Source organism: Semicossyphus pulcher, unplaced genomic scaffold (assembly GCF_022749685.1).
Source record: "Semicossyphus pulcher isolate SPU_LCO1_2020_fin unplaced genomic scaffold, fSemPul1.0.p SCAF_5, whole genome shotgun sequence".
NCBI lineage: Eukaryota > Metazoa > Chordata > Actinopteri > Labriformes > Labridae > Semicossyphus > Semicossyphus pulcher.
In genome coordinates this window covers 15,538,556-15,566,094 of record NW_027211726.1, presented here as the reverse complement: position 1 = coordinate 15,566,094, position 27,539 = coordinate 15,538,556, and the positions used below count along the sequence as shown (strand labels likewise).

The following is a 27,539-nucleotide window of genomic DNA, read 5'->3' as shown; positions in this document are numbered from 1 at the left end:
GCAGAAAGCAGGTTCTACTTTCCAAAATGTATGAAAGAGGCAGCAGACCGTTTGATACCAACAGAGGAAGATGATGGACTAACATAATGACAGCTGTTGCATACAGTATCCTTACTTCCTTCTTTCCACAGAAGACCTTTCACAGCATACTTCAGATGCTAATAAACAGGGTCAAAGGTCAGCAGTTATTATAATATTTGCCATATTTGCCATAGCTTTGCAAACCAATGCAGAAAACTTGACCTTGAAGGTAGCTGCAATTCTGTTAGTTGAAGACTAACCTCAAACGTTACTATAACAAAGTTTGAATGCTGTCATATTTCAGTTATTAATCTTACTTAACCACTTATTGATACATTACCTTCCTCCTGTGCATCCTGCAAAACAAATGAGCCCTTCAGACAGATCAAGATCTGTATGGAGTGAGGCTTCCCTCTTTAGTCCCCAGCAAGGCGACTTAAAATGAAGGTTTGTCTGCTTTTAAAGAAGTTATACAGTAATTGTAGTATCTGGTTTGGATGGCTCATGAATTTTAACAAAACAAAAGTATGTTTTTATGGCTGTTTCTGCCTTTGTTGATGGAGCGGGGCAGTGGATAGTGTTGGAGACAGGGGAGGAGAGACATGGGGCCAAGGGTGGCAGTTGAACCCGGGCTGCCGCATCGAGGACTGTATCCTCTGCACATGGGTCGCGTGATGTAAGCGCTGGGCTTAACCAGCACCCAAAAGAGGATTATTACGGATATCTATCTGGTGTGATCGCAAGGCTTGTCAGGGGGAGGTTACTGTCTTTAAATAATGAGTGGATGCCTTCGAAGTTGGAGAAATTAGGAAGTTTATTGTACTTTCCATTCTACTGACAACTCCAATATTCATCACACCAAAGTGACCTTGATCACAACACTCCTGTAATCCCTCTTGGATTAAATAGCATCACTGTGTGTATAGATCACAAGTAAAACGCAATTTCTTCTTTCATAAAAATTCGTAACCGTCTTCATCTACCAGCGCTACAGCTCAGACGCAGCTCTGTCCGAATAACAGAAGCCGGAACAAACGCCTGAAGAACAACTGCTTTCTCGTGGCGCCAACTGGAAGAGCTTTTGCGGAAAAATGTAGGCCATTTCTATTCATCACCATTATCCAATATCCACACCAGAAAGACAGATTTGTTAGCAATCGCTAGGCTAATCTAAACATGTGGTAAAGATTATTTAAAAGCTATTTCACTGCCGTTTTACTATTTTCAAGTCAAGTCTTAAGTCAAGTCTTAAGTCCTACTTGATCCGACTCAAGTCCTAGTCTTAAGTCTGCAGCTGGAATGAAGAATAATTAACAGCGATGGCTGGCTGTCTGCCAGATCAGATTGAACTATTCTCAGAGCAGATCAATTCCCCAGCCTGTCTCTCCCGCTGCTGGTGGTGAGTGACTCAGCTAATTATAACGAGGGAGAGCATGCCCTGAATACTGTTTTCTCTCCCAGCTCACAGGCGTGGGGATGCAGCCACACTCCTACACACTGACACACACATAACACACACCCACGCACACTGTGAGGTACACACTGGCCAGCTATATAATGCTAAAACCTGCACATAAACTCATTTTCTTAAGAATAAGAATAACCACAAGTAGCATGTCAAATAATGGACGTAGCCATCGTACAGACACTGTCACTGTACAACTGCCTCGAGTTTTGCATTTTGGCTTCTGCCATGTTGGTTTTCTGGAGCCAGAAGTTACTATATTTGGAAGAGCCGGTGGCGCTGGAGGGCAGCGAGGCGCTGGCAAACGTTACGTTATCAAAACCATACAGTCTGTGTCCGCGGCTAATTCATTAGCTGGAGAATGAGCTAGCTAACCAGCGTACATCCCACCAAATGAGATTCTATATGTGGCGTTAGTTGACCAGAAGTGGGTTTATTAGCATTAAATTGCTGTGAGCTGCGGTTGAATGAAACAAACAGAGTCGCTGGTCCCGTCGCTACATTGAGCCGTTTGCTCTGCAGGGAAAAGCCAACAACAATCCTACTTTCTGCACACATGCTGCTTTAACTGAACAAGCTAACAAGCCAGGTAAAGTAAGCACAGACGCCGACATATAAACACAATAATTCTACATTTTCACTTACTTTAAAAGCTAGCATAGAGGTTAAGTGCAGTAGCACCTAGATAGCTAGCAGCTCCCACCTGTTACTCAAAGCGATCACTGATTATCCATAACTTAAGCCCTAATATGATTAAAATGTTAGGTTATATTAATGTTTAACCCCAGTACAGATCTCACAAATAGGAAAATGAGCGATAGATACTCAGACAATTTTTGTACCAGGCTGTAAAGGTGTAATTCTGCTAGGTAATAAAGGACCTAATAGGGATTGACTCGCCTTTGGAGCCAGCCTCAAGTGGCCACTCGAGGAACTGCAGTTTTTGGTAGTAACGCATTGGTTTCATTTCTCAACCCTGGAGGTTGCCGCTTAGTTTTATGGTGTGATCATGTAAAGAGTCCAATATAAACTCTTAATAACATTGGAACAAACTGTCATCATACACACTCATGCCTGTGTTTCGTGTGAATCAGTGCCAACACAAATAAGTCAGTGTATACCTAAACTGTGCGTCACACATAAACAAGCAACACACACACATCATCAGTTTAGTGCACTGACACACCAGGTTGGGACTGTTGTCAGATAACAATAAACCCTTTCGGCCTTCCGTAACTCTTCGTTTTATTCCCTCAGTGACTGTTCATCCTGCGCTGAGAGGAAACCTGTTCCTGTGCCTGCTCGACGGCATGACAAACTCACTTGCTCACAGCGACGCGCACACATCAATCAGCTGGTGAGTCACCTTATTCATAGGACGACCACTGCACAAAGAAAGAATGCAGCGCCTAAAAATAACAGGCCATCAGTCCTATGGAATCTGCAGCTCCTCCGTGTTTGGACGGCCTGCCGGGACAGGTTCACATGACCTTTTTTTTTTTTTTTCGGGCCGAGCTGCTGCGACCTGGTGGAGTGCGTGACCTCTTGTGGAAGGAGCTGCGCCGGAAATGTGAAAAAGAATTGTTTTGGAACGGCGTGCTTCTGTTTGGCTGGAGGGGTGGTGAAAATAAGGGGTGCGTACACACACACACACAGGCCAGCTGGTGCCTCTACTGCAGACACTGCCTGTTTGACATAAAGCGGTGGAATTGGAGAACTCTTGCGCAACACACACACACACACACGGTCAGGCTTGTGCACACTGCAACAAACACACACGCATATTTAGAGTTACCTCACATTGCAGATCATCTTGAACACTCATCATCACAGGAATGTTTGTCAAAGTGACTATATGTCGTACCTCACCCTTTCATTTCCAGTCCACAGTTGGCTGATTATACTTTTTTCGAGTATATTGCATAATTGTGACACAAATTGCACAGTATTGGAGCGCTTATACAACCAGTTTTAACCTTCTGGGAGCCCAGCTGCTATGATGTTGTTTACGGCGCCGCGCTGGCATATTTTATGTGAATGCTTATAGCCCAGCGCCACTAAGGCTTTATGGGGGTGAGTCATCTCCACATAACAAACAGGCTCAGCATGGGAAAATATCACGGTGATGTTAAAGCTAAAGTTAAGGCTCACACACTGCAGCTTTGTGCTGGCGAGTTCACACTTAAGGCAGAACATTTGGAGAGCAAACACTTCAGGTGCCATACAGGAGGTCTGTGGAGAAAGTGTTGGTAATAAAGCTGAACATGAAGGAAAAAGTGAGTCAGAGGGGGAGTTTGAGAGATTGTTAATTATTGTCTAAAACATGTGCATGCTTGATGAGGCAGCCATGATAAAGGAAGAGGGTTTCTTCATTCCTCTCACATGCTCAGGGTTAGTTTTTCTCGGTAAATTCTCAAAGCAGAAACCTGGAGCTTCATGACAAACACAGCAAATTTTAATGTTTGCACCACATGCTCACGTTGTTTCTGTGAAACGTAATACAGCAGGCAGTTTCATCAGAGCCGAGCTGAGCTAACAGAGTCGGTGCCGTTACAGGATTGCTCAATGGTTGTGTCACCAGGAGGAGGCTGGACTGGTCGGGCGGAGTGTTTGAGCTCAACATCACCGGAGCTCACTCACTCTCTGCCTCTGTGAGCGTGAGGCGGTCTCTCTTTCTCTCTCCCTCTTTCTCTGTCATTCCTTCTCTGTCTCTCTCTAAGTCTGGACTCTGAGGGATTATCAAACCACAAGTACACAGACCTCAAAGCAGTAGGTATTTACTCGGGACACAGAAAGGACGTCGGTTGGATTATCACCAAAAACGCGTCAAAAGTTTCATCTATATCTCAAGTCTCACACGGAGAAATGGAGCGCAGAGTGTGTAGTTTATTCTAACCATCAAAGGACACATCCGAAAATAAGTCAGGGTCTGCATTTTTGTTTTGAATCGATCCATGAGGATGAACTTGCAGTGGAGCAGCCCGGCACCCTGCATCCGCACCGGGAGAGTCGCGCACAAGCGGCTGGACTCAGACGATCAGCCGCCGGCCAAATGCGCCAGGCTGAGCGCCGAAGCTGGGGACACACAGGGACTCCTCCTCGGCACCTCACCCGGATCCCCGGTCAGCCCTGTCTCAAATCCGGTCCCGGGGACCCATCAGGGTCCATCCAGGATAGGACCGTTTCTGCTTCTACCTCTGGCGGACCGGGAGAGCGTGCACAGCGCGATGAACACCGACACAGGCGATGAGCTGCTGTGCAAGGTATGCATGCGCAATCCTCTCATTGTGCAATTTCTTTGAATGAATGGTGTTTCAAGACAGCGCGTTGCTCAACAGCCCGTCTGACATGTCATCAGTATTTAGCCGACTTGTTCACCCAATGTCACTCAATCTCACGCGAAATGTGTCACAATTTGCGAAATAACGAGTGTTGCTTCATGATTTTTAAATCAGGAGCTTCATATCAGGTTTTATTTTAAATCGGTTAACATACGTGATAGATTACTCCTATCTATATCTTGTGCATTGTTGTGATTAATAGCCTACCTATCCTTGGCACCGAGGCTTCACTCTGTCTGACAACTCAGCTCATTTGCATACACGTCACTGCAATACGCCACGCTGTGACACACAGAAAAAAAATGCAAACATGTGAGACAAAGAGAGACTATCATGATAAGGATGAGCTCTGATAAGGACAGAGGCCCTCCTCTGTTCCACATCCATGTGTTTATTTTGCATGAAAGACCTGCAGGCGTTTGGCTTTGTTGATTAATAAAGTTAATCGCTTCATGCTTTGGTGATTCATTTGTTATGCTCATGCACAAAAAGCAGAGCTGGAATCAAAGCTAATCCTACGCCTTTTTTTTTTTAACTCGCTGCCAAATTTTGCATGCTTGTTCCTTCTGATGATCATTAAGAACACACTGACCCGTTGCCTCCTCCTCCTCTCACTCTCTCTCCCTGCCTCCATCCCTAATTTCCATCCTGCATCCCCTTCCCTCCTCTTTTTCTGCTGCCTTCTCCAGGTCTTTGATATGGGGGTGTACCAAGAAAAGATCAGACCCTACGGGATCCTACCAGCCCACAAGAACGTGGCGGGCATTAGGGACATCATCCTTGGCGAACGCAAAGCCTATGTGTTCCTTGACAAGGACTTTGGGGACATGCACACCCTGGTGAAGAGCTGTCGCAGGCTGGATGAAGAGCACGCCTGCAGGCTCTTCCGGCAGGTGGCTCTGGCTGTCGCACACTGTCACCAGGCCGGCATCGTGCTGGGCGACCTCAAACTCCGAAAGTTTGTCTTCTCTGATGAGAAAAGGTGAGAAATACATAAAGGATAACACATAAAATCCTTTTCCTCAAATTTAGTTGACACCTGAAAACGTTCTCAAATTGATTCACATGGCGGCCATTTTCCTCTCAAAAAACAGGCTCAGGGTGGGGAGCTCAGATGCGTTTATTATGTCGCACTACTGTATTGCAGGTTTTAAGTTGTTTAAATGTCAATTCGAGAGAGATATTTTTCTTAATTCAAATTCAAACAACATATTTCATAGCCCATGAGCTACTTTTGGACAACAGCTAATGCTAGCATTCAAGTGCTTCCTAGATAACTTCACGTTAGCTAATATTACGTTAGCTAGCAAGTACGTTCACTAGTTGTTTCAACTGACTTTATGTTAACTAGGAATTTAAGCCTTTCCTATTGTATTGTTTAAAACTACCAAACAGTAAGCTCTCAGCATTAGCTCTTAGCAACTTTCTAGCTAACGATAGATCTAGTAGACGCTAGTTAGTTTTATATGAAGCATAGGAAAGGCTTAAAATCCTAGCTAACATGTTAAAAAAACCAATAGAGATAATGTTGGAAAAGAAAAATCCAAGCTAACATAATAGCAAGTTAACGTACTTACTTGCTAACGTAATGTTAGCTAACACAAAGTTATATAGATGTGCTTGAATGCTAGCGTTAGCTGTTTTCTAAAGGTAGCTAACGGGTTATTGTTGTTTTATCTTGAAATATTAGCAGATTTCACTCTGGGTTTTTTACTTTTGTTGTCCCTCTAGTCAATCAGGAAGCGTTGAATTAATGGCGATATTTATTAAACCTAATTATATACAACTTAGGACCTTGAACGCAGCAGTATGACATTATATCTTCCAAAATTGAGCATGATGTCCGAGGAAATGGGACCAATTCTCTGTTTAATGCAATTAACTTTATTTGGTTGCTCTCAGTCTTACATGCAGTTTGGTAGGAAGTGCCAGTGAAGCAAACATGGCAGCAGCTGATACACACAGGCCATGTGTGCAGATATCCATGTGGGCACAGATAGAGTAGGAGGTTCTGTACTTGTGGAGGCAGACGGCATCGCTTCCCAGATTTTCGCCCTCTCTGTCTGTCTCCCTTTCTCACTCTCGGTGTGTCTTTTTTGTATGCGTGTTGTGTGTTTGTTTTGCATGTGCGTGTGTGTGTGTGTGTGTGAATGTAGTGGGTGGTAGTTTGGCAGACCTGCTAGACGAGGCTGGTGAATGAGACAATCACCCCCCCCTTCTTTGCGGCCTATAGCTTAGAATACATTTATTACTCATTATTTATTGATAAATTACATCATAACGATGCTGCAGATGCTTCCAACAAGAATTCATTCAGATACACTTTCATCCGTGAAGGAGGAGTTCAAACGCTTTTTGCTTTGAACTGGCTCCCACACACACACTCCCACACACGCACACACACACATGCCTTAATGTCTGCATCTCTGAGTGCTGCATTCTGCTCGGGAAGACACACACAAACCCCTGCTTACAAAACTATTTGTCGCCTCTTTGCCCTTGCGTCACTCCCTTTTCCTGTAAGAGCCCGCTGATGCCACACAAACCCCCCCTCCCCTCTCTCGCTATGCCTTTCCAGAGAACCTTTTTTTTTCAAGGAGACTTACAACAGTAACATTCCCCAGCCGTGACCTCTGGCTTTGCAGGGTCACTCTGGATGAATGAGAGCAGACAGGCAGTGAGAGAAGTTGAAGTTGGTTGTGTCCCTGTGATAGCTATACGGCTGCAGAGCGATGAGTCACAGTGTATATGTGCAGAGGGGAAGAAGAGGAGGGAGGGGGGGGCTGCATAGCTCATTTCCTTCCATTGTGTGTGTGTGTGTGTGTGTGTGTGTGTGTGTGTGTGTGTGTGTTTGCATACATGTTTGTATATGTGCTGATTACACATTCAGAGATGCCTTTTTTGCCTGTTGTTCACAACTCCGTTCGCCGGGTGACAGCACTGCTACGTTGATGCTGGTAGACTGACACACTTGACCCTTTAGTTGTGGCTGTCTTGTTCCTTTGCGCTCTTGTTGCCGACATAAAATAGTCCCTCTACAGATGATCTTACCGTGACGTGACTGTGAAACCAAGGCTGCAGATTTTTCTGATAGCGTTAGTGTTCGCGTGACATCATGGAACTCGTCTTTTCACGTCCACAAAGCCGTCCGACGTTTGACACACATCAACACAAGTGAAATGTTTTCGACTCGGCGTGACCTCATTTATCCCGTCACACATTCTTCCAAATTCACAATCAGACATCCTTTCAAACCCCGATGTGATGCAACGTCCCGGCCCCGACAAAGCAGCGCTCGAGCCAGAGACTGATAAAGTCACAACAATTTGACAAACGCTGTCTCCACTCACACACACACACACACACACACACACACACACACACGCAGAGAGAGAGAGCAGTGCAGTTGGAAAAGCCAGTTTAGGGAAGGTGACTAGCACTATGAAGCATGCAGAGCTTCACTGCAGGGCCAGCCTTCCCGTGCGTCACTGATGTGGCAACAGCCATTTGAGGGTAATTATGGGATGGCTGGCGCCGCGAGTGTGGGACCCAGGTGCAGATAGCCTCGGCTCGAGAAAGAGAGAGAGAGAAGATATGTACTCTCAACAGAAGGATGAGTCACTCTCTCCACCCCGCTAACTCTCTCTGTTCTGTTTCCTTTTCTGTCTCCAGCGCTCTCCTGACTTTATCTCCTCCACTATCTCGCTTGTTTAAATATCTGTTGCTTTCTATCTCGGGCCCTTCTTCTGGCTGTCACTCTTTTCATCCTCCTCTCGCTGGCTGTCGGCTCTTCCTCTCACGCCGCTCCGTCTGACGAGTGAAGTGTCGCACGCAGAGAGTCGACCCGCCGATTGTGACATGAAACGAGCACAATTTCCTCGCGTGTGTTTGACTTCATAAAAGCCTCCGTCGCAGTGTTGGTTTTTTTTGGAGCGAATCACAAGAGGCACGAATCAATTTTTAATTAAAAACAAAGCTCGTCTGTCGCTGTGGAAAACTAATCACTCTTGAAATTATTTAGTGATATTTTCCCGCCTTTAGAAAATGTTTCCCATCATGTGCTGTTTTATCTCTGTGTCCTGTCAATCATTTCAGGGGCAGTTTTTCACGCTCTCACAGTCTTAGCTGCTCTGCTGCTGGACTACATGTATGTCCTGTCATTAACATGGCTAAATATAGCATTGTGTGTGTGTGGGTGTGTGTGTGTGTGAGAGAGAGAGAGCAGAGGGGGAGGAGGAGGGTGCTGTAGTTGTATATTAATATGTGTTTATGAGACCATGTGTGTGCCAGGAAGTCTTTGAAAATTTGCTTAGGCAGCTTCTCAAACGGGGCTGTGCACACAGGTCAGAGTGAGTTCAGTGGTGTGTGTGTGTGTTTCTGTCTATCTGTCAGTTTAAGGCAAAGGGAAGGATGCTTGTTTTTCCATGATGCAATCAGTGTCTTACATATAACAGATCTTTGAAATGTTTGACAGTGTTAAACAAAGCCACTGTTAGAAATAGACTCGCTCTCTCTCTCACGCAGAAACACAGCGATGTGCTTTAAATACGTTCGTACACGGGAACATCATTTCCAACAGGAACACGACATTCTGTAGAAGATATTTGACTTGTGAAATGCAGATTAGGAAAGCGACGCGAACGCAAAGTTCTCCGGTTTCACCACAATGTGTGAAGCTGCTTTCTGTGTAAGGTAACAGATGATGTCACTGCCATCGCATCACTCTCAGCACCACAACTACAGCAGCCGCTGGTGCCTGTTGTTGTTTTTAGAAAGGGGATTGAGGAAGTTGACATGCAGCTACCAGAGAGGAATCTCCTGCGTAGTAAACAAAACATTTTTCCTGAGTATCTCTTAAAGGTTCCGGGAAATATCCTGACCTTATTCTGACTTTTTTCTTCACAGGACTCAAGTGAGACTAGAAAGCCTCGAGGACTGCCGCGTCCTGGAAGACCCCAAAGACGACTCCATGTCAGACACCCACGGCTGCCCCGCCTACGTCAGCCCGGAGATCCTCAGCAGCTCCGCGCCTTACTCCGGCAAGATGGCCGACATGTGGAGCCTGGGAGTCATGCTGTACACCATGCTGGTCGGCCGCTACCCGTTCCACGACCCCGACCCGGCCACGCTGTTCTCCAAAATCCGCAGGGGCCAGTGCTGCCTGCCAGAGGGCCTGTCGCCGAAAGCCAAGTGTCTGCTCCAGAGCCTGCTGAGGAAAGAACCCTGGGAGAGACTCACGGCGGCCGAGCTGCTCGCTCACCCGTGGTTCCACCAGCCGCCGTCGTCGCAGGAAGTGGCGCTGGGTGAACAGGAAGTGAGCTCGGCGGAACAGATGGTGCCATCCTTTGACGTGGAAGAGGACGATGATCTGTTCTGCTGACGGACTCGATTCAGCTGAGTTAGGCTGAGGGACCAAAACAAGAAACGCTATGAGGGATTCATCGTTGTTTTTTTTTACATTGGCACTTTTTAGAACCCATTTGTGTACTGTCGAGTGTACATACACCCTCAAGCTTTCTACAAATCTTACTGTACTGTATTTTGTTGTCGTATATATGTGTTACTAGCTAAGGGCATTGTTCACAATGATCGTTCATTGTGTTTCTATATGTGTGTTTTTTAATTATTTGGTGCTAAAAGAAACAAAGACTCAGATTATGTTCACAGAATAACCTCCGCAGGCCACTGTGACTATATCACAGAGAACTTACCCATGCTAACAGTAGTCACAATGCTAGCTCTCAGCCTGGACTCTTCATAAAGCATTACAAGACTCCTGAACAGGGGCGGGGAGGACCGGGGATGTTGTTCCTCTCACTCTCTGACCGGGCTGCAGGCTTCACCGGCTGACTCACCGACGCGCAGGCTTCGAGGACGGCGGAGCACGAGCTCGAAGTCTGGCAGCAGGCGGTGTCACAGAGTGAGAAAGATGGTTAGCAGAGGACTGATGTGTCACACTCAGCGGGGACGCTACCAAGATGTTTCACTGCCAATCTGGCGACGACTCAGCATTTACAAATCACACACCATGCGCAGAAGGTTTGAGCGAGGCAGGGTGTTACTGGTGTAAGACTCACAGAAATGAGTTGTCACACACCCTCAATAATAAGCAGTGGCGCTAAGCTAACACAAGTCTTTCTTTATGCCTAATAAGGAAAGGTGCATCTTTTAATTTTCCAGTTTTTAACAGTAAAATCGAAAGCATTTAACTTTTGAAAACATGCCTAAGAGTTTGTATCTGAACAGGAAGTGGCTTTGCAAATTGCTGATCAATCTGTTCGGCTCTTGTGCAATTAGCCACAGCGGAAGCCAACACGAATGCCTCCGGTTTAAAATACAAAGAAGGTCGTACTTCTCGGCTTTGCGAAAGCAGAAACTGTTTGATGATTCTTACACCTGACGGCACGACACAGCAGGATTTAAGAGGAAACGTCAAGAAACACAAAGAATTCAAATTGTACTTCCTGCAGATCCAATGATGTTTCTTCGGATCTTAACAAATGTGTCAAACATCCGGCTAATGAATCATCAAACTGGAAAGAAAAACCATCACAGAAAAGTCGAGCGGCAGTTAAACTTTGTTTTGTTCACTTCTGCTGGAACATTATGTCAAGCTGTGCTGCTCTAACAAAGCCGAGCTGTGCTGAGTGTTGTGCCCGTATCACTGTGTTTCATAAACTGAGTGGCTCTGAATCAGTCGCAGTCAGGCGATATTTGATGTTGGTTGTCTGACGATGACTCAACACTTGAGCGTGTCTGTGGAGAATGGTCCTGACCTTGGCTGGAAGAATCTGTTCTGACTGTTTCCTCTTTTTAATGGTACTTTTTATTCCCTTATTTTTTTTTTATTTCGGTGCCGCTGAAAGTTGTGGAAACATGGAGACTCGTCATAGCTAGTGACATGATGTGCCACCTTTTAAAAGATCTTGTGACAGGTGCATGCAGTGACTTTTAGCCTCGCAGGCTTCCGTAGGTCTACAGATAGCTATTTCATTCTGGCACAATTATTTTGACAACGGTACTAAATCTGGCATTTCTTTGAAGCTCTGTGTTTTTGGTTGTGCAGAAGGTTAACAAAACGTTTCTAATTATTTCCTCTCGTCTGCTTCGGACACCAGACGGGCACCGACTTGAGACGATCTGAATTGTTCCTCACGAGAAAGTAATTTAATGCTTTTGTTTCTGGTTCATACATGTACAGCGAGTCACACGTTCATGTGACATGTAGATTAAACTGACACGGGTGCACAAACTTCATATTGCACTGTGAATTATGTATTTGTGACACAACCTAGAGGCTGTTAGGTCCAGACAGGTTACACACAAGAGATATATTCATTGTACAAAAGATGTAAATATGTATATTTGAAATATGTGTGGAGATGTTGAATAAAGATCACATTTTTTCATATTCACACGGCTTGTTTTTTGAACCTTTCTCCGTAAAGCTCTTCATCCCCCGAGAGAGCAAACAATACATGTTCTCATTTTCCTCAGCGCTTTCAATTTCAGCCTTGTGAGGGGAAAAAAAAAAACCTCTCTCCGTCTCTGCTCCCAGCCGTTTACTCTTCTCTGACCTTTGCGTAATGTAACATTTAACTCTTCAAACACTCAAATGTCAATAGTGGGTCAGTGTCTTTTCCTGGAATACACAAGGGGGAGCGTATTTAAACCACTCTCCTGCTTTTGTCCTCAGCTTCAGTGCTCACCGGTAGAACTCGAGGTCAGCTCATCACGCGCTGAACACCAGCGTTATTTCATTTCAAACATGTATATTCCTCTTTACTTAATCCACTCTAGTCTATGAATCATCGTTTGACCTATAAGAGCTTGGCATGTCTCCACCGTCTTGTGTGTTATGACTTCCCCAGGCTTCGCTGGCCGGGGCTTGTGTAAGCGGTGCGTGCGTGTTCATGTGCATACCTGCCTGCGTGTCTACCTTTGTGTGTGTGTGTGTGTGTGAGCACCAGAGTCAGATATCAACAGGGTAGCTGGAGTGTGTCAGCTGCTGGGAAGCTGCCAAACTATTTCCCAACACGTCAGAGACGGGTTACCTCCGGGGACGACGGCAGGGCCCCCAAAAAGTAGGCTAGTAGTAGGTCAAGCAGCAAGTTTGCAGCTAGAAGTTAATGATAAATTGATGGGTGGGTTTCATGATATTACAGTATGAACATTGTTTATTCCTCATCTAAACAAATGGAGTGAACAACGAGACATAGCCTAGCATGGTTAGCATTATTAGAAAAGAGGCTACGCTACCAGTCCTGGTTTACCTTGGCTCTTTAGAATGTCTACACGTGCATTAGGGTTGCTTTTAGGCAAATTGTGTTACTTTTGGAGAGAGTCATGCTTGGAATTATCTTTGTGCGAAGCTAAGCTAACCCACTGATAGCAGTAGCTTTATATTTACCATGTAGGCACACAGCTTACTGCGAGACGGGATAAGAAAGCTATGCCTTCATGCGTTAGCTGAAAGTTATTACAGGGATTCAAACAGAGGTGTGTGGTGGTGAGTATAATGAGGTCAGGTGTTGGGAAACACACTCAGGTACAGTGTTTATCTGTGTGATCTCATCCCGGGCCTTTGCCACAAATGTAAACTTTAACCCTCCCTGTGATCTGGGATTATTAAAGTTTCCTAACCTCGGAGACCTTTAAATAACAGACTGCACTAACTTCCTCATGACGTGTTCTCTTTCTTGAATGGATGTCACACACGGCAGAGCGTCATCAGACGTTAACTTGAGCCTCGATGACCTCATTTGATCAAATAGAAATTACAGGGAAAGGAGAGGGTGTTTGCTGAGACGTTGAAGCTATTTTAAGCAGATTTAAAAACTGGTCGAATTAAATCTACGTGGGTTGTTTTTGATCATCAGACTGAACCATACAGGAACAAGGTGTAACGTAGGTGTCATCTGATCTGTTTTCCCTCTTAAGCCTCACAAGGAAGCGAAGAAGCGGATCTGAAAGTTGTACGTAAAACACCTGCTTCAGTCTGAAGTGATGGTACTCTTTCCTGAAAGCTCAGGTGACCGCTCCACTGATGCAACAGACTCTTCTGTTCTCTTTGACCTGATTTATTTCTTAACGCAAATCCCTGAAGGAATGTGAGGAATTGTGTTGATCATAGTTCAGTGATGAGTTTGAACGATTATAATAAGGCTGGTATTTTTCCCTGTCATCTTTGTTTAGAAAGGCATACCTGATGTTCATTTGAATGATGTTAGGATCTCTGCTGCCATCTTGTGGAGGTCCAGCAAACTGCAGCTTCGTGGCCTACATACAAATTATTTTACCTTTAGACTCCTTATTGTGGTGGAGGAAGCCAGACCAGACAGCTAATAAAGTCATGCCTGTTTGTCTGCCCTTGAAAGTGCAGCGAGCTCCAGGATCAATGTCCAGGATTGTCAGTAATATGGCCATGTTGGTCTCATCTTTTCTTTTTAATATCATTTCTTGGCCTTTTGGCTTTAATGGATAGGACAGGGAATATAGACAGGAAATATGGAGAAGAGAGAGTGGAGATGACATGCATCAAAGTGCAGAGGGCCGGAGTCAAACCCGGAGAGCTAGTGTAAAATATAAAGCACTTGTGTAACTGATCTCGTCAGCTCTTTAAAGGGCTTTTACTGTTAATGAAGTACAAAGCCACTTATATAATATGCCTTATTAGAATGTCCATCCATCCGTCCATTATCTATACCACTTATCCTGTTCAGGGTCGCGGTGGGCTGGAGCCTATCCCAGCTGTCATTCGGCGAGAGGCGGGGTTACACCCTGGACTGATCGCCAGTCAATCACAGGGCTGACACACAGACACAATTCATGCTCACATTAGAGTCACCAATGAACCTAACAAGCATGTCTTTGGATTGTGGGAGGAAGCCGGCCCCAAACGCTGGAAACGACAGCACTGGCCACTGCACCACACAGTGGACAGAAAATGAATTTATCCGTCTATAAAGACATTTTATTTAAGCAGAACCAACATCCTATTTGTCCAGCTTCTGAAATATAATGAAGCTGCCTGTTTTCAATCATTGTAAATAAAATAACATCTTTTTTCTGACCAACAGTCCAAAACTGAAAAATGTTTTGATTCCATGAAAACTTCTAACAAACCTTAAAGTCGAGCTGAAACGGCATTTCGAGAGTATCTAGCTTCCGTATCGTGACGTATTTCCAAGTGAAACAGGACGTGCAGGCGGGACATCTCATTATAGGGATTTGATTTGATCGTTGAGAAGTGGGCATAGACAGACGTTCTCCACAGCGCGGTAGCTAGAGAACTGACCGAGCGTTCTTGGTGCTCTGCGGCTAAATGTTGCAGATTGATTGTTTGAAATTGGTTGGTCCTAGCTTACATAAGCACGCGCAATATTTTTTTTTTTTTACAGGAAGAAAAAAATGATCGGATTTTGATATAAGAATACGAAGAAATGGATTTTCTGTATTTTTTTTGGCCTATATTGTCAAATAGATGCACAATATTACAGAGGATGTGATCTAAAAGGATTAAAATGACATTTTTCATTTCACCTCGACTTTAAATAAATATAGTTTTTTTTTTACATTTAAAAAAACCTGCATTGTTTATAACCACAAGCTACGTTTTGTTTTTCACCACATTAGTGGGCACATTGATGCTCTTTTGTGTCCCTAACCGCCACCTGTTGATCAGCTGAATAGTGTGAAACCACTGGCAGGACTTTGTGACTGTGAGTGCACTCACAGGGTGCCTTTAAATGTTCATCAGATTAATCATTAAGGAAAACAATCATTAGTTGCATGCAGCAGCATACTCATGATTCTGTGACAGCATGACTCTCCTCTGGAGGTGAATGTGAGTCTCGAGTCTCGTCTGGGTCAAAAGGCTCTTAAGCACAGACAGGAGGGGAGCGACGAGCGCGTCTCTGATGAGGTTATTTCAAGCAAAGTGGCTCCTCTGGGCTCTGTTATCATCTGGAGCGTTTTCTATTCTGACAGATAAAGTGAAACAGAAACACAATGTTTGGAGATTAAAATGTGCTGATGACATGGCCCCAGGTGGCCTGAAGTTAAAAGGTTCTTTTCTGACTGTTGTAAATCCATTCGTTCAAAAAGATCAGAAATAATCTCAAGTTTTATCTGCCAAATCTCAATGTGTAAATCTGCCCTCCTGTTAAGGTACAAATGTGTGTCTGCTATCACCTGTTTCTCAGCCCTTAATCCGACCTGGAAATACAAGAGACAACGCTAGCACAGCCTCATTCCTGTCAATATTACACATTATGTTGTGCTTTATGGATTTACTACAGTAAATACATCATGACAACAAAAGTCCAGTAGAGGGCGGTGTTTTCATGCACCTGTCCAGGTTGTTCCTCATAATGACAATCAAACTATCCTCAGTATCACAAAGAACAGCTGTTTTAGAGGTTATCTGTCTTTGATATGATGGGACAGGATTACAAGCTAGTAGATCAAAAAGGATATCGTCTGTCCCACAGATTACCATGCTGTGTAAGCTAAATGGGAACAATGCTTCAGATGAAATCTACATAACTAAAGCACATCTGATCACTCAGGTTTTCATCATGACAAACCATTTGGCTCATTGTTGAAAAAACAACAGACGCTCTCATCCTCATGAATTCCCACCCATGCCTTTAATGAGGCGAACAACATGAACTGATCAGAGTGCTATCGTTTCATTGTGTTCACTTGTAAAATCGTCCATCTGTCTGTGGAATCAATCAGCTTTTCATGGCCTGAGCTCGGACTGATGAGAACGTCGCCAAATTAGCCAATGAGAGAAGAAAGATCCACACACTCTTAAAACGTAACCACATGTGAAACAAATGTTTCTCACTGTCACCTAAACGTGCTCCACTGAGCAGAAAACAAGTCAAAGCAAAAGTTAAGGATGCTCCTTCATCTACACGTCTTTATAATGACAAGTGTATTGGACAGTTTTATGTCAGAGGATTTTAATAGCAGTTTCTTGACTAAGACTTAAATGTCAGATGAGTTGAATTTATGTTAATGTGACAGAGAGGTTTGCACACACAGTATCATGAGAGCTTAACTTGATTGGAGTATTTGTGATACACGCTGAAACGGTACGATACTATACAATATGTAACGGTGCAATACGATACGATACGATACGAAACGATACGATATGTAACGATACGATATGTAACGATACGATATGTAACGGTACGATACGATACGATACGATATGAAACAGTACGATACGGTTAGATACGGTTAGATATGATATGATACGATACTATATAATATGTAACAGTACGATACTATACAATATGTAACGGTATGATACGATACGATATGAAACAGTACGATACGGTTAGATACGGTTAGATATGATATGATACGATACTATATAATATGTAACGGTACGATACTATACAATATGTAACGGTATGATACGATATGTAACGGTACGATACGATACGATATGAAACAGTATGATACGATATGAAACCGTAGGATACGGTATGATACGGTTAGATACGGTTAGATATGATATGATATGAAACGCTACGGTATAATACGATACTATACAATATGTAACGGTACGATACGATACGATATGAAACTGTACGCTACGGTACAACATGATATGATACGAAACGCTACGGTACAGTACAGTACGATACGATGCGTTACGATACAATACGATACGAAACGGTATGGTATAGTACGGTACGGAATGAAACGAAACGAAACTATACAATACGAAATATGATGCCATAAAATTCGATACACTTTATTGTCCCCGTAGGGGAATGCGTCTTGGACTCGCATGCTGCATACATTTAGTTGCCTCCACAGTAGATGATTTAAGGGAGGGATTCATGTTTGACTTGAACCTCTAAAATGTCTACAAGAAGTTCTTCTGCTCTGTAACTGTATCACTGATTGGGAAAATTATATAAATTGTGCCCTCGGATGTTTTAATCATATCCTCATTAAGTCTCTCAATTTGCTCAATTTGTCTCTCATTCCTTACATTCCAGGATAAACAAATAGCTGCTTAGATTGAATGATATAAATATGAAACATCTAAAAGCTGATGTAAAAGACAAAGCAACTTTTTTCACACCTGTTCCAATGTACGTTTCTCTGCAGTTTCCTAGAAATTAGTTATTCAGCCACCGCCGTTGGCTGCAGTGTGTTAACGCTGACATCACTGACTCACAGCAGCTGCTAATGGGGACAACAGAGCGCACCAGTGTCTCTGAAAGCTTTGTGTCATTCATAAGATTGAACTGTCAGACAGAGCTGAATCACTTGGAGCTTTAATTCCAGTTTTTTTTTATACTCCTGGTCAAAGTCTTGAAAAGATTGAGCCCCCTCAAAGTCTTAGGTGAGAAAGCATCGTTAATAAGCTGCAGTCTCACATGGAAGACTGGAAACACGGACTCAACAAAACATCCAATCAGGAAATAATCAACTCTATGAACAGCTCTGACACCATACCTCTAATATTTTGCTAATGTGTCCAAAATAACTCCTCCGGAAATCTTTTCATTGCAGAGTTGTTTGATACTTTATTTCAGTCTAAGAAATTTCAAAGCCGTGCTTATATTCAGTATAACAGCACGAGTTCAAGTGTGATATTGTTTTTATAGACCAGTTCTATTTTTTGTTTATTTAATCACTTATTTGGCACCACAAACACAACAACAAAACTATTTTTTTTACATTTTGCTACTTTGAGTATGTCTACATGTTTCCACAAACCAGTGACTTTGTATAATGAACATTCATCTGTATGGTTCCATTGCTCAGGCAACTAGTGAAATAAGAGTCTGTTGTCAGTGGCTGTGCCAGTAACTGCGATTCTGAGGTAGCAGCTTGACTGTATAAAAAGATGGATGACATTAAATCTCCCCAAAACTGACTCCAAATCATCTCTATCGCCCCCTGCTGACTGGCTGCAGTACAGGTAATAAAGCCCGCCTCCTCCATGTTAACAGATGGGACATGAGTCAAACTATAAAATCAAAATACACATCACAATTTATTTTTCTCTCACATGGTTTCTGTCATTATAGTTAATTATTATCATGCTGATTTATCCAAGTGTTTTTGTGAAGTTTTAATTAGTTATGCTAAAAACAAAAGGGGGTGATTGACAGCTCTGTTGAATGGCTTCAAATGACATTATCAGCGTAAGATAGCAGACCCTGCCTCGGGGGTATTCTGGCTTCACTTTTAAGAGGAGGTGGAGTGGCGTCTATCTTTACATACAGGCAATGGCTATAACGTTAATTAACAGCATGAGAGAGATGCATTATAGTGGGAAGTATCAGTGCCGTTATACTCTATATCAGCACTCATGGACTGCCTTTTGTCCAATCAAATTACTTGATCGTTACTAACTGTTGTATAATGAAAATTAAGACAGAAAACGAGCAAGACAGCCTCCACTCCTCGACTACCTCATGTATTTTTATCTTTCGGGGAATATAGAACTGCAGTTCTTTTCTGTTGTCCTGTGGAGTGTTTTCACTCCAATATTCTCTCCTGGATGTCACTCACACTTCAGGAGACACATGGTAGCTCTACTCTCAGGGCTTTCTTGTTCAAAAAGGCACAGTGTCGTCCCACCTTATTCCTGACTTTTGAGGTTTCCCTCCTACAGACCTGAGTGCTTGAACACAATCACTGCCAATCTCTCAGCAATAGGCCTGTGAGGGGAATAGAAATTAGGCGACTTTGTGTTTTTTATCATCCATGGTGTGAAGTTGAACTTGAGCGCAGAGAGAAGAAAATCAAATTCTGAATTTAGGAAGCGCTGACCTTTGTATTGTTAAGTGTGGTTGTACATGTAGTGTATAAGCTGATTAATTCCTAACCCTCTAAAATGATAAGTTAGCACTTTCCCTTACTCATGGCCGAGAGAAAACAGTGCAACGGCCAAAGAGATTAGCTGAAAATTAAACAAAGAGCGCAGTGTAAGGGGATTTGCTCCGCCACACGGGCCATGAGTATACAGTGGCTGCAGCCTCTGTGGTCCTTCATGCCAATGCGCTTTGTAATGCTTCTTGTTCTCTTAACAAATGCACATTAGCTGACTTGCTGCTAACTTCAAGCTCGTGGATAGGATGTTGAGGACATTAGTCCCATTGTATGCCGGAGAAAAAACACAGATCAGCTGTGCATGAGCGTAACCTCGCCTTGTGACTGAGCAGATCAACTTTAATCCAGAGGTGGAACGTGCCGTCACATTAATATGATGACAGACATAATTTTAAAGGGAAATATGTTTTTTTTCCTCATTAGGTAGCTGATCACTGTTTAAATTAAAACTAGTTGAGTGAAAATAGGGATAGAATGAGTGAATTACCCAGAAGTGTGTGAAAATAGCTCAATATTAACCAGGTACAACTGCTTGATTCAGAGCAGTTTGTTTTGGTTACACATTAAAGCTCATGTGAGGAGTGTTATCTGGTTATGAAATGGACTGAAATTAATACAGATGCCTCTATATGACCTACAAAAGCAAATGAGACCATCAGCGACAGGATTGATAATATCTTTATAGTTGTTTATAATGCCTGAAACCACAGCCCGGGGGGTAGAAGTCAGACGAGGCAGTTAACTTAACTTAACAAAGCTTCACAACAAGTAGTATGTTTGAAAGTTAAAAGAAAAACACTTCTCGGGCACCGGTTTAGCTCAGCGGTTAAATCGGCGACCATATACAGAGGCTATGGCCCATCGATGCGGTGGCTCTGGGTTCAACTCCCACCCTCGGCCCATCCCCTGTCCTCCCTGTCAACAAGGGCATAAAAGACCAAAACAAAAAGAGAGAAAAGCAGCAAAGAGATAAGAGGTACCACTTTGTCCACAGGGGGTGCCAAAATCAACACAAACTGAAAGATCCTCACAGGAGGTCCCATTTTATGCAAAATTCACTTTGGAATGGTTTTCTAACAATAATATGAGCCCCCTGCCTGTCTACAAACTCCCCTAAATGAGAAAAGTCTATCCTCTCCCTCTCTTGCTTGCTCCACTTTTCAGAAAATGTGTGCTGAAACAGCACGATTGCAGCTTTTCCCTACATGACGTCAATAAGGGCAATAACACCTCCTCCAGGTTGGTGACCCCGCCCCAGATAAATGTTTGGTCTGCACCCCTGAAACTTCCTCGCGGTGGCTATTTTTTTCCACTCGCAAACGCTGCTCCGGTAAAATAAACATGGCGAAGGTACGGGCAGAGCACGGCAGTTGCTCTGTTGTTGGCTGCACAAACGAGCACAGGAGTCTATTTTTACCTTCTTTGTCTGAGGTTATGTTGCTTTACAGGCCTACCGAGCGTGATACCCTGTTGAATGTGGTTTTAGCATAGCAGCTAACGTAAGTTACTGTTGGTAACATAATTTCCTTATACTACGTTAAAACCCGTTACCACTCTACGGCCCGCCGGCGGGCCGTCATCGCGATTACTACAACATTGCCACTCATGTGTCACATCGTTGGAAAGCTATGATCAAGCTCAAGATTCGATTGATATTAACCATTAAGAGATCCAATCACCACAGCGGGTGCAATCAACGGCAACAGAACATAAACAAACATTTACAAAATTGACGTAACTCACCGATGAAAGCTCACTGTAATCCACTGATGCATATTATTTTCATAAATTCACTCCTGGTACATTGCTAAAGGTCCAGATGATATAATCCAGTAAAGTATTTAGTCCAAAAGCATTATTCCATCAATAAGTATCCATGGATCGCCGTTCGTCGTTACTAATCGGCCGTCAGAAATGCCGCATTTCCCCGTGTATTTACTGTAATAACTTCATATTCCCTTTGAATTGCCACTCCGTTCCGGTAGCAAAGTGGAGGCGAGCTTCTTAGCTTTCTATAGACAGCCTACAATAGCCAACCAGAGTCGGTGTTGAAGGAAGGTGCCTGTCCCTCTTTGACTGAAGGCAGAGCCGGCCAATAGCAACCGAATTAGCGCATGGTACCGGAGCGGGAGGGGCGTGGACAGGCACAGCTCATTATCATTTAAAGCTACAGACACAGAAACAGCTTATTCTCAGTAGAGCTCAGTAGAGGGAGTTACAGGCTGGCTGAAGTGCAGGAACAAACTGGGTTTTTAGGCAACAGACTTCAAATTGACTGTTCTGGGACCTCTGAGACCTATGTGAACTTGATGAAGAGGAGTACAATATGGGACTGAATAAAACGAAAAATCCAATATTATTTAAATAAAACTTAACTTTTGATTTAGGTACATATTGATACTACTATAAGGTATTACTACTTTCAATGCCATTTAAAGTTGTAATCTTGATGATTGCAGTTTCGTTCTCTTTGGCGCCACCTCTGGAAATAAACAGTGGTGCATGTGTGACGTCCACGGATGTCTCTGGTTGTAACTCTTGATTTTTCTCGCTGATGGTTGCTTTCCTTTTTTGCCTTCAACTGAGCGTCGAATTTGTTTCTTTTTCTTTGGATTTTCACTTATTTTTGAAGTTGTATCGATCTTTTCTTTGTTTGTTCAGCCATAGTAGATTACTGTTTACTCGCAACACTTGCAGAGACCGGAAATGCAGCCGCTTAGCTCCGCCTACCCTCTCTGGCAGACCAACTACTGCTGGCTGATGGAAAACACGTCACTAACTGGGCACCGCTTGTGATTTTTTCCGCGAATCTGTGTCGCCACAGTAACCCAGTCTGTAATACTATATACTGCAAATGCAAAGGCTTTCATCAGTGGGCCATAGACTCAATCACCATTGTGTTATCTCATTCAGTGATAGTGACTTAACAGACATTTATTTAAATGAAAATCTTCGAGATTATTACTTTAAGAGAAAAACAACAAGGTGTTAACACAACATTCAAATATTATCATCTTGTAAAGTTCATATCGTGACCGGGTTTGCTAAAAGTTATTTGTTTACACATTTAGCAGATACAGAGCATTCCTTTAGCATGATGTTTCTAACTACCTGGCAAATGTAAGTCAATGTTCTTTTTTTATCTGTTTTTGTAGCTTAGAAATGCTCCGCTATGTTCACCAGCTGACGGTAGACACAGAAGTAATTGGAGCGGAAAGAGTGAGAACCAAAACAACACAGTTGTGTCTGCAAAACCAAAACACTGAGCTTATTGGGTTAGATTTTTCTGAGGAGTAGTAGTTGAGTTTCTTTCAGTTCCAATGTTTCAAGTACTTATGACAATATGACAAGCATGCCGCGTATAATTGAAGCGAACTGCACCGATTGTCAAAGGAGGGATTAAACACACACACACGTTGCCCTGACGTCCTGTCTACACTCTCATTTAATCTGCGACTGATGCAGTTCTATTAGCTCTAACAACTGAGAGGATATCAGCATCAAGCTCATTATAAAACTCATGTTATCTCCTCACTTGTAGCTTGTCTTTTTGTGGGAGATATTGTGTGTAACCACTTCTAAAATATCCTTACATTTGCTACGATACAAGCACACACACACACACACACACGAGTCGGTGTGCAGCGCCTGCTCTGTGCCAAACATAAAAAGTTGAAAAGGGGATTAAGTCAGCAACCCACATAGTTGCACAATGGCAGCCTCCCTTTCTTTCCATTTACTCGGAGCTCCCACCGGGTGAGCCTGGGGGTTATGAGAAGGGGAGCCATGAAAGGGAGCGATCTTTCACTTCTTTGCATGGCATAAAGCTTAGCTGCAGATAAGCTCACATTCTGCAGCACGTACAGCAAGTAGTGTAAGACAGACACCGCTCTCTTTCAAAGGAAAGATGGCCACATATCTGAGAGATCTGAGAGGATCAATTATACATGCAGAGATACAGAAATATACATGTGCACAGGCATAAAGAACATGGAAGCTTTGGCTTTGCATTCGAGCTACATGGCCTTTAAAACTAGCAGCATAATGACTTGCACTACAAAATAAAAGCTTCAGGTAAAATCGATTTACCTCACATTATTTTTAACGAGCATATACGTGGTGTGGAGGGTTTAGGGGTGCTGTGGTTCATTTATTCACTGCATTTGCTCATAACAGGTCGCTGCTGCGCTCATGAGTCAGCGGGTGATGGATGGAGAGGAGAAAAACACTCTTAGGCTGGAGGAATGATGGACAGATGGTGGAGAAAGTAAGACAGGAGTTTAGTAGAAGGCAGCTAAAGGGTTGGGGGGGGAGAAAACAAAGAAATGTAGCAGCAGGACGCGAGACAATATGAAACAAGATTGGGCGAAGGAAAGGAGAGACAGAATAATAGAACCGCCAGAAGTCAAGAAGGGGTGTTGTAGCAAGCTGGGAGTGCAGTTTGCATGGCTCCACTCTGCGGGTGACTTTAATTACTTTTCAGCGTCACTGCCTCTCCCGGTCATGAGCTGCATGCTCCGATCACCAGCCCCTGATTATCGGGCCTTTGTGAGGGCTTCTTCCCGCTGTCAGGCCGTAATTACGTTTGTGCTGGAGAGAATCACAGGACGTCAGAAAGCTTACAAAGCCATTATCCAAGTGCTCTCCTTCTGTATCGGCTCGAGCTGCACGGTGCTAAGGAACTCAAAGGTTAAGGGGGGTTCATGCGTAATTTTGGATAGATAACGTTTATGTGAAGGAGGTTAGGGTTCATAGCAAGTCAGTTTTCAAGGCCTACTTTGAAATAGTTGTGTAATAAAAACGGGAACTGATTGCGAAAAACAAATGTGATTGCTCATAATGAGTCAGAAAAGCACAGAATCATCCAGTCATTGTGAAACGCTTATCTATCCTTCATGCTTCTTCTAACTAAGGGAACAACTGCCTCCACTGTGTCACTAATGTGTTACATAATGATTAACAGCCTTAAAGGTGAGGTAAAAGCACTCACTTCCTGTTAAACACACCTGTCCTCATGGTCACCATGGCACGACCACATGTACAAAAGGTGTGGATCCGTCTCCTAGGTACCGCACTGTGACTTATCAACCTTCCTCTCATGCCACCTTTGAGAGACTTCTTCACTTTTTCCTAATCAAGCATGACGACAACTTCAAACAGAGCTTAATGCAATATTCTCAAAGCAATTCTCAAAATCATTTTTATCTTTTATCTTCATATTTTAAATAATTTAATAAAGCCAACCATTGCTTCTAATTACTTCTAATTTGTCTGGAACGTTAAGTCGACCTTTAGAATGTGTTATTTCTTATGTGTAAAGATTAGTTTCAGTAACAATGGATCATTTTCATCTTCTTCTGCTACTTTTTTAACTTGTGGTGTACCCCAAGGCTCCATCCAAGGCCCCTTTTTTGCTGGTTTAGAATTGCTTTATTTGCATTATATATGTTGAACAAGGGTCTGTTTATACTAAATCACCGCAAAAAAACATTTTGGAGTTTCTACGCTGACGACACACAGCTATGCATCCCCTTAAAGCTGAGTTAAGCATGCCATATTGAGTTTCTTTTAAGTTGTCTTGAGGAAGTCAAATGCTTGCTCAGAGTCTTCTCCAGTTGGTCTCACCAGCAGCTCAACTTCAAAATGCAGAAGAGAGACACTTCACCTCTACCAAAAGAGGCCATGTCCCTGGAACTTCTTTTGAAACTTATTGAAATGAGCTGCCACTTTTAGTCATCAAAATCAGAAGTAGGATCAGCGATTCTACCACATTGTTTTTTATTCTCGATGACGGAGAAACAATATTAAGTTCAACAGAAGAAAATCCCCCGGTTTCTCTGACGTTTCCATGTTGCAACATTTATCCTCCCCCTGAGTTATCAAAACAACAGACGAACTAAGGCTATGCAACATGTAGGTAGGTCTTTAGAGAACAGGGTGCAGATAGCGGTAAAAATAGACAAGCATTCAGTGTGGACCAAGCGTATGGCAATGTCAGTCTGTCCATCAGTTTGTCAGGCAGTTGGTCCACCCCTGTGGTCCAAACTGTTGGATGATTGCATTGAAATTTATTACATTCATGTTCCCGGGAGATGAATCCCTAACAACCTTTGATCCCTGGCAATCCTATGTACAGCCTTACAGAGCCTCTCTATATAAATCGACTTAAGAAGTGATACTGCCTCGGATCTAAAATCCTGTCCCTTGTCCCATCTGTTTTTAGACTGTCTAACCTTTCTTTTTCTTTGTATCATTTTTGTCCATCTCTCTCGCTGCTCCCTACATCCCCTATCTCTGTGATCTGTGTCTCCCCCATTTCCCCTTGGCTGCCTTTCTCTCTCCCTCTCCCATGCAATCACTCTCCACTGAACCAAAACAAAGGCAGTGAGGTGGCATGAAGAGAGAGCTGCAGGTGTCTATTGAAGTGTTGTCCAGCCAGGCGGCCCACCTCCGAGCGTCCATATCCCACAAGCCCAGCGTTGCCTGCATTTTTGTGAAGGTCGCACCTCTCTGAGCCATCTCACGCAGCTGCTTAGGGCCTCTGAGCCCCATTCTCATCTTGCAGTCCAGCACCTACCTGCTGGGCATCATCAAAAGAGCTGGGACAGACCTTCAATCACAACAAAGTCAAAAGATTCCAGGGTTGTTGTGCATCTGTCGAAGACTGAGCGAAGGAACATCTCTGCAGGGCACTGGTTAAACTCATATCTGTCCGTGATGTTTGCCTTTTATCTTGAAATACACTGAGTAAAGTCACGAAAGGTTATGAGGAGAGCGATGAGGAGTCAAGTGTGATAACCTTGGCGTGTCCTAAGATTGGGGACCACATAAGTGTACACGATTACATGACGCAGGGTTACATGACGCTGTATCTAAAAGGAAAACAATGTGTAAATGACCCCACTGTAACAGCTACCATATCAGATGCCAAATATTCAGCAGTTACCAACAGCCAAATCCATTATTAGCGACTAAACTTTACTTTCTATACATTTACATTTATATCACTTACATTACATTAAGCCGTGGATGCTGTGATCTCTTATCAGATTCAGCTGACTCAGTATCTTGTGCTATAAGTCTACAGATGAGTCACTCATTTTCGTGGACATTGACAAGACCTTAATTTTGTTCTGCCATCCGAAACCACCCCCCCGCTACGACACACAGACAAGGTCAGCCTTTAATTAATAGAGTTATAACTTCAAGGTCTTGCACAATTGAGGATAGAAAGTCTTTGCAGGTCATTTGTTGCAACTTTATAAAGTCACTTTGCATGGCTTTTAGCAGGTATTTAAAGCAGACAGAGGAATATGAAACTACCTGTGCACATTGAGGCCTTCTTACAACTGAGCGTACACCACTGTGCGGATTCAAAGGTTTAGTACTAAACTGGAAAAGGGAGCCATACAAGTAAGGTTATTATAAAAGCAAAATCTATGAAGCAGTTCTAGGCAAAACTATTGCACAGGTGTGTTTTTGTCAAGGCTCAAGATACAAGAGAATCTGCTTCTTCCATTAAAAGTTACATTAAAGCAGCACTACTTGATTTTTGTCCACTTCTCAAACAAGCTGAAAACAAACCATATTCGACTTCCTCAAGACAGAATATATCACTCACTTTTAAGACGAAAGGTGTTGTCTTTTCTAAATTCAGATCATTGTGAGCAAATCTAATGAAAATTAAGTCATTTGAAAATAAAAAACGGGCCCAAAATGGAACCTTGGGGTACACCAGAAGTTATACAACAGTGTTAATTTCGTTAACGAAAATAAGACCTTTTTTCTATGAGGAAGACTAGACGTTGGATCGTTGATAATGAAAACTCTGACGA

General features: G+C 43.2%; 1 protein-coding gene across 1 annotated transcript; it reads left to right on the top strand.

The window, feature by feature from the left end:
* The first annotated feature begins 4,143 nt into the window (after positions 1–4,143).
* Positions 4,144–12,236, top strand: trib1 (tribbles pseudokinase 1). The gene is made up of 3 exons (XM_069681902.1): positions 4,144–4,749; positions 5,517–5,809; positions 9,733–12,236. The coding sequence occupies exons 1-3, from the start codon at positions 4,441–4,443 to the stop codon at positions 10,205–10,207; spliced, it is 1,077 nt and encodes a 358-aa protein (XP_069538003.1). The 5' UTR covers positions 4,144–4,440; the 3' UTR covers positions 10,208–12,236.
* The last annotated feature ends 15,303 nt before the right edge of the window (positions 12,237–27,539 follow it).

Excerpts from the sequence above, each read along its gene's own strand:
- trib1 (XM_069681902.1), top strand. The coding sequence starts at position 4,441 with ATGAGGATGAACTTGCAGTGGAGCAGCCCGGCACCCTGCATCCGCACC. Across the intron at positions 4,750-5,516 it reads GCGATGAGCTGCTGTGCAAG|GTCTTTGATATGGGGGTGTA; the intron begins GTATGCATGCGC and ends TGCCTTCTCCAG. Across the intron at positions 5,810-9,732 it reads GTCTTCTCTGATGAGAAAAG|GACTCAAGTGAGACTAGAAA; the intron begins GTGAGAAATACA and ends TTTTCTTCACAG.